The following is an 11978-nucleotide window of genomic DNA, read 5'->3' as shown; positions in this document are numbered from 1 at the left end:
AGCCTTATTTGGAATTATCCTATGCAGGGGACACCTCACCTGAATTAACTGCTTTTTGCTTTTTGCACAATAGGTACAAAATCAAACAAAACAAAACAAAAACAAATCTATGGACACTCTTAGAGAGACCATGCACACTAAAGGAGAATTTCATAAATCTCTCTTTCTCTCACATACACAATCTCTCACTCTCCACTTCATTTCCCTACACTCTCCTCTTTCTCTCTCATAATATTTCCCTATCTCTGTCTCTCTCAAGTAAAGGAGAAACTACCAGAAAGAATTGCATCAATGCTGGAAGATTTCCATCGACCTAACAGATCATTCGCAATCACTAAATAGATTGCCTTTAAAAAACATACAGACAGATGAACTCAGACACAAACAAACAAACAAACAGAGAGGAAGTGAAGCTAAAATGTCAGATTCTGTGTCCATGCAAACTCTTCACGTCTTCTGCTCCACAGATTCCATGGACATTCTAATTGCAGCCTCCAACATGGCAGACTCTGTTAAATCTTCATCCTCCCCTGCCGTTGAGTCAAGGGCAGTGTTTTCGACCATCTCCGTCCTAGTGCCTGGCGCACAAGACTGCTCGGCCGCCTTCGCCAAGTTGTCGGTGTTGCCTTGCAGTCTTTCACTGGGGCAGTCTTTGGCAGCTGAAGAACACTGCAATGTTGGGGTGACTCTTGACTCGGCAGCCTGGGTTTGACCCGATGATGACCCCTGTGATGTCGCTTGTCTGCAATGGAGGATGCAGGGGGTAAATACGTCTGACCATTCAATGGGTGACCATTCAATTGGCGACAGAATTTGGTATGTGGAGTCATTTCTACTAACATAAATTACACAAACTCCAAAAGAAATCTAAATGATCCTACCTTTCAAACCACTAGTATGAAGTATTAGCTACTATAGAAATTATTCAAAAACTTAAATGCAGTTTTCTCATAATTGAACACTTTCTTCTTCAAATCAGAATAACACTTGAGCCAAGTTACAAATAAAATATAATTTCATTTCATATGGTATATCATATAACTTTTCAATGCATGGCTGGATGTAAATAGCTGTCTACATTTGAACGAACTTATCTTTTGATTAAAAAAATGAACAGATGCATTTTGAGAATCCTATTCATACTGAAACAAAAAAAAAAGAAAATAAATCAATTGCAATCTTGTAGAGATTTCACTAATTTTGTTGTTGTTTGGCAATAGTCTGGCTTTGCTTTGCTTGTTTACTCTCAACAAAGACAAGAATTAATAGTTAAGTCTATGTGTCTGTTCACTCATTCCTAAAATAAAGTTACCTGTTGAAGTATGCTTCTCTTCTCCTTCTCACTTCGTCAATATCAACAGGTGTCTCACTGGTGGCAGCAGCTTGGGTTCCTGCACCATCAAAGTTGATGAAAATAACCAACAACTGAGTCAAAGCCCATTTTGTTTGTGAAATTCACTGGAAGAGTGTGAATGGGTACGAAACATAACTGCCACTTCTAGTATCTCACAGCTACCCCCGTACAAGGAAGTACTGTGCTGCAAATTTGTTAAGGCAAGCAAAAATTTAATTTCAGTTTAATGCAATGCACTTATTTCCATTCATTGAAAGTGCAACAACTGAACAATAATATGCTTAAAAGTTACTGTATGGATTACTTGTGTGTGTGTGCGTGTGTGCGTGTGTGGAAGTATTCAAAGTTCCATTTCATCAACTAAGAAAAAAACATAGATAAATGAATTAAATGAAAAGTGAGAAACCTGGCCAAACCTCAGCATACTTAAGGGGAATTTACGCCAGATATGTGTGTGCATCTGTGGAATGCAGAAATATTAGGAGTACACATCAGTGAAGTTCAATGAAAATTGGACAATCTGTTCAAAAGGTATGAATTTTCCAAGTTTTCACTGATTTCATGTGCAGTCATTGCTTGATAACACTACAACAATTTGTGATGTCACAAAAGGGCAACAATATGAATAAATCATGTTTGATGTTCATTTTTGGAGAATTACGAAAGAGCACCAGACTCAACTCTCTCAGAAGGCACAGGGAATATTGCTACCCTTAACATATGTCAGCAACAAGTCAAAGGAATGTGTACTTGCCATGAAAAATTAAATTTGTGGGATTCTCTTTGTATATTCTTAATATCATCGTGCTTCCATGACATAAAAATATGCTGTGAAGCAGGTTGGACAGCATTATTTTTTCAGCCAAACGAGTTGAAAAGTCCTTAACTTTACACAGAAAACTGAAGAGGATCATTTCCATTCACGATGACTTAAATATTCACACTTACTCCAGCATCAGCTAACCTCATCATCTACCTTGATTGCATACAAACTCACTAGCCAGCACAATCAATAAGTTCTGCACCATCAAAATCATTCTTCCTGATCCAAGTTCAAATGTTTATCACCTTGTAAACTCAATTGGATTGCCTCTTGTAGAGTGTTCTCTTCTTCCTCCTTTCTGGTGAGGGAGTTCCTGCTGGCAGCCAGTGCCCTCTGGAGGTCATCTTGGGTCACACCCACACCAGTGGACGAGAAAGTGGAAGACGTTGTCCTGCCACCTGACGACGGAGATTGCTCCTGGTCCGTTAGTAGCTTTGGTCTTTCTGTCTGGACAGCTGGAATGAGGGCCAGCAGCTGGTCTGCCTCACATTCAGGCAGCTTGCCACGAACCACAAATATTGAGTACCCTGCAAACAAGCATAGACAACAGAGCATATGTTGGAACCAGCAAAATAGTGCCACTGCCAGAACACACACTTTACAGATCAATCATTTCGAGAAAACTGTTTATTGCCTCATTGTACTAAGTACAAAGCAAAGATATCCATACAACCTTTTGTTTATCTAGTTTTTGTTTTAGTTTTTGTATTTGATTTTTTACTTTCAAAACACATGCCAATGAAATATCTACAACAAAGCTATCCTTTCTGTGAGGAGAAAACCAAGAACTAATTAATGGTGGTATGGAAGTTATCGAGTATATAAATCTTGTGCATGACTTTTCTCTGTTTGTGCACTTTAATGATACATGAATGCTCAATGCTTATTGGTTCTTGATTATTGGGTCCACTGTATCAATCATAATAAAGCATCCGCTGCATGCACGCACGCAGCTATATCATCACAAATGCACACAAGGTGGTTGCGCCTGGATACATACAGGGGCCAGCAAATGCTCTACGTTACATCAATTGCATAGTATGATGTATCGTTACAGAGCATCAACCTGGCATTGGCAAAGGACAGCACAAATGTCATTCTTTTGTGGAATCAGTAGGAATTTCAGAGATAACAAAATAAATGTGATATCTGTTTGTGAGTGGTTTATGTCACATAGCACAGACAAAGTCCTTGCCCATCGATACCCTTTACAATAGTGCCTGATTTCCTGGGGCGAATTCATGATTGCATTTGGGACATCAACATGAAGTGTCTTTCTATATGTACGAAGAGGCTACAATGTATCACAAAGTGCTCATTACCATCCCGCTGCAGTTGTGCTAGAAACATGCTCAAGTAGGTGTCTGATATGAGCTCTGGACCAGTCAGAAGGGAGTTGAGGTTGAACCACTGGTGGCCCAGTTTCCGGATTGTCAGCCAGTGCTCACGAAAGTTACATATAAATGCCAACTCCCTCCTGTGTTGAGAGAAAGAAGTACAGGTATACAGCTGCAGGGTCAAATTATAATTCATGTTTATGTTCTGTTGCTCAAAAAACATATCATCAGACTGTCAACAGTCTTGTGCTTACAGGGTATATGCCATTTGGCAAAACCATTTCAACGACTCTTACACAGCACATCATCTATTTATCTAAATCTTTTTTGACAGTAGGCCCTATGCATGTCTGAAACCTTAAAATTTGTTAGTTTTTATATAAAAAAGCACAAATGATAGCAATTTCAAAATATCCAATGCACAGAGCACTTCCAAGATTCATTCATTTATTTCCATTTCAAAACATCATGTTTACAAAAATCAAAATAAAATTAACTTACAATTTACACATTTTGATTGGAGGGATCACAAAAAGCACACAAGAGGCTTGTTGGAAATGATCCCCTACAAACAAACAAAAAAACTTCAAAAAACCCTAAACAAAAACACAACAATTTGAAAACTAACATCAAATTATGTGCATGAATCATTGCCTTCATTTTTAAAACACAATCACACATCTGCCATTGCACTTGAAATAATGTACAACCCAAACCTACCCAGGGTGGTCAAAAGCACCACCTGCCTCTGAGCTACCTATTGGAACAAGGCCAAGCTCCCATACAGACAGTGCACGGCTGATCACCTGAACAGAGAAAAAGCCACTGTCATCCATGTTTGCCGATGGTTGCTGCAAGATACACACAAACCCCAAAAGATAAGAAAGACAAGAAATTTAAGACCAATCACCAACATCATAAAAAGAAATGACAACACTTCCAAATTGACCACTTCATATTATTGGATATCACATTAACAAAACGATGGAAAGTTGCCATTACTCATGTCATTCATTTACTCATAACATTCTATGTATTACTGACAGTTACTGATAAAACTAATGACATGAATTGCAATGCACATTGTCAAAGTCATATCTAAATGCAACATTTAGCCAGTATGACCCCAGAAAATTTTACTTAGTATTCTATCTCTGAATGGGTTTGCCCATGTATAATACATGATGGGTAAAAGAAATGTGTTGTTACTCTCCTTGGAAAGTGTGTTATGACTCAAAATTTAGAAAAAAAATGAAAAATCAATGCTAAACAAAAACTCACTCGAAGAAATCTGAGGTACTCCGGTGAATTGACATCCCCCTCCGCCATCCTGTCTTTTTCTGCATCGTCAAGATCCTGGGCAATGGAGGCCAAATCAACTGCTGAAAAGTATGGACCTGGACAAGCATCACATAGCCACAAAAGAAAGGGATATCATAGTCACAATTCTAAAAGTAAGACATTTGAAAATAAAAAAATCCATGCATTGTGAGCTCAATAGCTGATTAAAAATATTATTATCATCATGATAAATATCACTAATGTTATTATCCTGATTATCATTATTATCTCAAGTTGTAGTGGCAGTAGTAGTAGTAATAATACTATAAGCATTAGTTGTAGGGGAAAAAGAAGTATTTGTAATGTTTTGCATAATTCTGTAAGATAGACAAAATTAAGCTTTTCATTTGTATGTAACAATAGATATCGTTCTATTTCATTCTATTTCATTAAAACCAAGCTTCTTTGCCTGGACCACTGCAGTGCTAGACTGCAAGAACAAAATAAGAACAAAACAAACAAAGTAACATTAAATACCCACATTTGGTGAACACCTTACATTTACAAGCCTGTTTTAATAGATACAAGGAAATCCCATTCTGATAAAATGAACAATCAATATATAACACTTTTTTTTTCCCCCTGATAAATATCAGCAAATCTCACCTTGCAACAGGGAGTTCAAACAGTGCTGGGCGCATAGTGATCCCTCTTGCTGTTCAGTGATAAAGAAAGATTGAAATGTAATGATGATAAGTATTGTAAATGCAAATGCTAAAGAGACATAAAAGATATTCCACAGAAGCAAAATCCATGTGCTTTAAAACATTAGCCAAGGAGGTAGACACATACAGTTAAACCTGTCTTAGCAACCATCGGTTTATAGTGGCCACCTGCCATCGATATACGACCTCTGAAAACAATTCCCTCCAAGAGAAACAGCATATTAAAAAACCTGGCAATAGCGGCCACCCGTCTATAAGGGCCACTTTTCTCGTCTCACTTGGGTGGCTGCTATAGACAGGTTTTACTGTATTTTATATGCATAATATTATGTGATCACTATGTATCCAAACAGTTGTCTGTTATATATTTACAGATTGTATACTTACTTTTCCGCCAGTCAGGAGAACTACCAAGGTTTCAGGGTTGTCTAATAACACATGAGTTTGTTTTTTGTTTTTTGTTTTCTTTTTTTTTAAAGAGTTGTTGACACTCTCACAGGCCTTACACTGATGATTGCACAGTTTAAGTTTGGTATGGAAATCAAGAAGAAAGCTTAGATCAGAGAGAGCTATGAAACAGAGTGGGGTTTCTCTAGTGTGAGATGGAGAAACAGGAGTCACAGCACAATCCAAGTAGAGTGAGCCTGATATTGGTAAAGTATTTAGCTGTTGCTGTGGTTGTGGAACAATTTTGTACGGTGTGTTTCCCATTGTGGCATCAACTGCTTTGGCCACTTGGTATGTGTCATACGTCAGCTCATAGTTAGACTTTGACATATATACAATAACATCTTGACCAAAAGATCGGTCTGTATCTTCTCATTGGGGATATGTTCTACGAAGACTATACGTCTGGCTTCACGGAATCCCCTCCTATGGAGAAGAGCCAGAAAAGTAAAAAAATAAAAATAAAAAAAAATAAGAACTCCTCCGTCACTGTACACGAGATATAATTTCTAACAAGTATAGGTCTGACTAATTTGTTAGGTTTTCCTTGACAGTGTAATTTGTTGTGAATGCTTGATACTTATATCAGGCATGCATTAATAGTTATGGGTAAGCAGCTAAGAAGATAGGCAAGAAAGGATTGGTAGAAATATTAATTCATTTCCAAAATCAAGTTACATGTAGATTCTATAGCTCTATATGAGCTAAAATTTTGGTTTAACAGTTCAAATTATCAGTACTAATAGTAGGTAGGGATCTATTTAGTACCATCATATGTTTAATTTGGATCACTGTTTAGTTAATAGTGTAGCTGTACGTACTGTGTAGAAGTAGACCCTCTACCAAACTAGTGATTCTCTAGTTTGTTAGAAAATACTGCCATCTCACTAAGGATAAGATAAAGTGGATAAAAATTAATGAATATTAGCAGTTGATTATGCTTTTGAACTTCCCATTTTGGAATTTAAGTCTGACTTTTATGCATGGCTTCAGGCCATGCGTAAAGTTACGCAGGACTTGGTGGGACTTACGCAACACTTAGACTAGAGCTTTGTGAAACAGGATTTAAAGGGACTGTACAGTACTGGTTGAGGTGGAGATTCATGTTTTGAACATTCCTAAGTGAGATAATGAAAAGCCTCTTATGAAATATGAAAGAGCATGTAATTTTGAGAAGGATTCAACATTTATTTGATGAAAATTGGTTTTCAAATGGCCGAGATATCAAAAAAGTGCTAATAATAAAAGGCGACATGCCACAACTTTATTAGGATCTCTTTGTTTCACCTTGTTTTTGGATATCTCAGCCATTTCAAAACCGATTTTCATCGAATAAACTTTTGATACCCCTTAGAACTGCATGCTCTTTGACATCTCATAGAGTGGTTTCTGAATATCTCGCAAATTAAACGTTAAATGCTAAATCCTCACCTCGACCAGAACTCTGTACACACCCTTAAAAGTCCTGCATAAATTTACGCAGGACTTGGGGATTTACGCAAGGTTTGGGGATTTACGCGTAACTTAAGTAAAACTTGGATCTTTGTGAAACACCCCGCTGCTGCCGCGCCGCCCTGTTTACAGAAAGCTAAGTGGGTGGGCCCGTTCCACATCCACAATATACGAAACATGATCTCTGTAGACCTCTTCTAATGGCATTAGCCATTACACTTACAGTAATGCCACTGCACAAGTGTCTGTATGAAATAAATTTATTAAATAGTACTTTTGAAAATTCCACTTACAGCTATAATGGTAAATCATTAACCGAAGTTTATCTATAGTGGACTTATGCATGAAAACTGATATACACACGCGATGAATGATAATAAAGAGAGGTCGTTATACGGTTCAAGCCGTATCTAGCAGTAGTGTAGTCCCAAGTACTGTGTTTCATGTGGTACACATAACAATTGCGCCGCTCACGCGCTCTCGCTCTCCGCACACAACAACACAGCTGAGAGAACATTGTTAGTCAACTTGCCTTCTCGTGAAATATTGAGTCCATATCGTGACTTTCGCCAGGCTAATATTCTTAATTTCACAGTCAATCAGCTCTGGCAAATACAAGATTGAAGTGATGAGTAAAACTTATATAAAATCCGCGTCAGAAAAATGTGGTTCGTGTGTCAAACGGTTCTCTTCTTGCTTGTGTTCCAACTTCTCGCTTACACACTATCGCGACTGCTCCGATCCTAGATAGCCCAGTTGCATGCATGCCTGCATGCCGCGCTCGCGGGGAGCTGGCTGGGAGCGTCCCGTTGCAGGTCATCGTTGTTGCCAATGTACTACTCGGGTTGCCGTAATACAAACGGTTCGCGATTTTTTTTTTTTCCGTACCACTAACGCGTCAGATCGGCAAATTTTATTCCGCGGAGCGACTTGCTCAAAAAGTTACATTGTTGTTGCTGTTGTTGTCATCGGTTTGTGCTGTTTTGCTGTTGTTTTAGCTATAAATGCAGGGAAGTCCCGGATCTGTTTCCTGATTATGACGTTTACAGAATTTTAAAATCTTATAAAGTCCTGATATTTGATACAAAGTGACTTCATTTGTGTGTGTGTGTGTGTGTGTGTGTACACTATGGAAGTGTCAGCTCTGAGAGAGAGAGAGAGAGAGAGAGAAAGAGAGAAAAAAAGTTTTACCGCCCGACTGTTGTATAACACAAAGCCAGAAACAATGAATGACTTACTATATAAAAATGAATGAATAAATAAATAAGTTCATAAATGAATACGAAAATCAAAGGAGATAACACGCGAATAATTAACTAAATAAAAAATAAACAATTAAATGCGAAATAATCTTCAAATTCTGTTCTGTAGTTTCATGTTTACAGAGTTGTGTAATGCTCGCAGTTCTTCATTTGTCATTGACCATCTGTGACATCAGAAGAATTCGAAAAGAATCTCTCCAATACAGCTATACTGTCGTGTTGACAGGTCCGAAGAGAGTTTTTAACTCATGACCATTGTGCAATGTACAACTTAGGTGAGACCTCAAAGTTTATCAAATGAAACATCTAAACTAAAGGCCTAAACCTCTAATCAGGGAGGTGAGAGGAAAAGGAGTGGGCACTGGGTTAGTGTCTTTTGAACCACCTCCCTGCTCTAATGCAATATGACGCCCGCATCAACCTATGTGGGCACACCACACACACACACACACACACACACACACACACACACACACACACACACACACACACACACACAAAAAAAAAAAAAAAACATGCAAAACTTCTGCCCTAGGACTCACGAACTTGCATGATTATATATTTGACTGGTACTATTATACTTTGCAAAATATAGAAAAAGAAAGGTGCGGGAAGGACAGTTAAGGCCTACAAAAGTAAATGTGCATGAAATAAACAGATGTGAGACTTGGATGGCTGCTTATATAACTCACTGAAAATGGCCCTCATGTACACTTTATGTTATTATATCATTGTTTATTTGTTTATTTTGTAGGGGGTAAATGAAGGTCACTATACCATGATAATGTAACATAGTTAGTAAATTAGTTATATATAACAGATTAAAGAGGGTCGGAGATCAAGCATGCATGAGGGGATGATCAACTTCGTATATTACATGCAGTTACCAGATTAATTATTAAATTTCACTTCTGAAATTAAGTACACTGTATTTTGTACAAAATCTCCTTGGTGTGCGAATGGGGATATCCCCTCTCATGCTCATTTGCTGCTCTGTATATATTTTTATATAATTTGATCCGTATGTCCCTAAATGAGAATATGCAATTTAACATTATTTCACCAACCGGCGACTGGTTGTCGTTTTCTTTTTAACCAGCATATCGTCTCACTTTTTTTTTTTTTTGTATAGTGCTGTGATGAATATTTTCCAAATATTCCATAATATGGTTGACTTTCAATTCTAGAATGCCAAAACTCTCTTGTGCCCTTCGCCCCCCCCCCTCCCCATGCACGGATATTTCTTGATGACCCACCCCCCCCCCCAAAAAAAAAAAAAGAGTCCTGCCTACAGATCAGCATAGCGGAGCCTGCCCCGCTCTGTCGCTTCACGCTCTCAGAAAGGACCACTCTGTCCAATTTCATCCCCCAATTAGATCCATAATAAGTCCTATATAGTTACTACAGCCCCGATGTAGAAACAATTCTATTTCACAGTGATATGCCTAAACTGCCACCGCATCTAGAGATATATAACTGTTAAGTATCTCAATGACTGTTATTCAAGGGTCCTACCCGCAAGTTAAAGGGAAGATAAACCCCAAGAACAATGTGGATTGAGTGCAAGCAGCAACATTAGTAGAACACATCAGTGAAAGTTTGAAGAAAATCGGACAATCGATGCAGAAGTTATGAATTTTTAAAGTTTTGGTGTTGGAACCGCTGGATGAGGAGACTACTAGAGGTTATGACGTATGAGTGGACTACAATATCAAGAAAATATAAAGAAAATATTACAAAAATCCATTTTTCATGAAAATTACAAATTCCATCAACTTGATATTGACATATGTTAAGGGTAGCAATTATTCCCCCTGCTTTCTGAAAGCGGTTGGTCCACTGCTCTTTCATAATTCTAGAAAAGTGAATTTTTGTTGAATATCCTTTATATTTTCTTTGTAGTGTTGTCCACTCATACGTCATATCCTCTAGTAGTCTCCTCATCCAGCGGTTCCAACACCAAAACTTTAAAAATTCATAACTTTTGCATCGATTGTCCGATTTTTCTCAAACTTTCACTGATGTGTTCTACTAATGTTGCTGCTTTCACTCAATCCACATTGCTCTTTGGGTTTACCTTCCCTTTAAGGAACAAGTTCATCCAAATGATATATATGGGGATTTAGTGAATGCAGCAATATTAATGAAGAACACATCAGTGCAAGATTTAGGAAATAAATCAAACAATCTTTTAAAAAGTTAAATTGTGAAGTTTTAAAGTTTCATATTTTCATACTTCTAGCAAAATAAGAGTACGTACCTCACTTACTTCTTTCAGAAAATAGAAGAAACAGCAGACCATGTGTCATCGAAAAGCCGAAGGGATGTGTACATAGTTTTCATTAGGAATGTGTTTTATGTGTTATTTGTGGAATTCGCTTTGTGTTTCTTTATTTCATTATGGAGTCAAAAGGGGCCTGAGCTTTCGATCCTAGCAGAATCTTCGTCAGAGGCAAAATGACCATTTATTGGTCATTTTGCCTCTGACGAAGATTCTGCATGCTAGGATCGATCATTTTGCCTCTGACGAAGATTCTGCTAGGATCGAAAGCTCAGGCCCATTGGTCATTTTGCCTCTGACGAAGATTCTGCTAGGATCGAAAGCTCAGGCCCCTTTTGACTCCATTTTACTTCATTGGCTCGCCTTCATTGGATAAGCAGTTTTCAGCAGCTTTTTTTGCTACATTTATTTCGTTATGGTACATAATCATTTGTTTAGGCCCTTACGTGGCATCACAAACTGCAGTAGTAGTCTTCTCGTCCAGCGATGGCTGCACAGAGACTTAAAAAAAAACAAAAAAAAAACCCCAACAACAACATAGCTGTTGAATTGATTGTCTGATTTTCCTCAAACTTTCATTGATATGTTCTGCTTATATCGCTGCATTCACCCAATCCACACATAAAATTGGGTAAACCTCTCGCATAGGGCGAGTTAGCTTGCTTTTGTAGGTTCCCTTTGATACAATGGTGCGGTGGTACTCCCCTGATTGAGCTACCCCCTGAAATTGAGTAATACGGCACAGAATATTACTTTATTACGGACATTTTAATTGCAGCTAATCACAACATCCCTTCAAACCAAACAAGTTGATCCAAGCCCATTGTATGAAAGTGTGTGCCTCAGAAAAAGAGATCTCTTCCCCCCCCCCCCCCCCACACACACACACACACACACACATACACACAAGGAGAAAATCTCTTTAGTGTGTGAGTACTGCACACCGCGCAGGTAGCCAAGCAGAGAGCATTGTATATCAGCCAATCACGGACTCCGGTACCCGAGCTCATTCAAAG

At 38.2% G+C, this 11978-nt stretch overlaps 1 protein-coding gene across 1 annotated transcript; it reads right to left on the bottom strand.

Moving 5' to 3' along the window:
• Positions 1–447: 447 nt before the first annotated feature.
• Positions 448–7975, bottom strand: LOC140228364 (ataxin-3-like). Its single transcript, XM_072308593.1, has 8 exons — positions 7952–7975; positions 5462–5510; positions 4796–4911; positions 4235–4365; positions 3500–3654; positions 2423–2704; positions 1313–1391; positions 448–742 (listed from the first exon to the last, which is right to left on the bottom strand). Exons 1-8 carry the CDS (start codon positions 7973–7975, stop codon positions 448–450), a joined length of 1131 nt encoding a protein of 376 aa, XP_072164694.1.
• Between the last annotated feature and the right edge of the window lie 4003 nt (positions 7976–11978).

This window comes from Diadema setosum, chromosome 1 (assembly GCF_964275005.1).
Source record: "Diadema setosum chromosome 1, eeDiaSeto1, whole genome shotgun sequence".
NCBI lineage: Eukaryota > Metazoa > Echinodermata > Echinoidea > Diadematoida > Diadematidae > Diadema > Diadema setosum.
The sequence above is the reverse complement of the archived record's forward strand: the minus strand, read 5'-3'. Positions and strand labels throughout refer to the sequence as shown.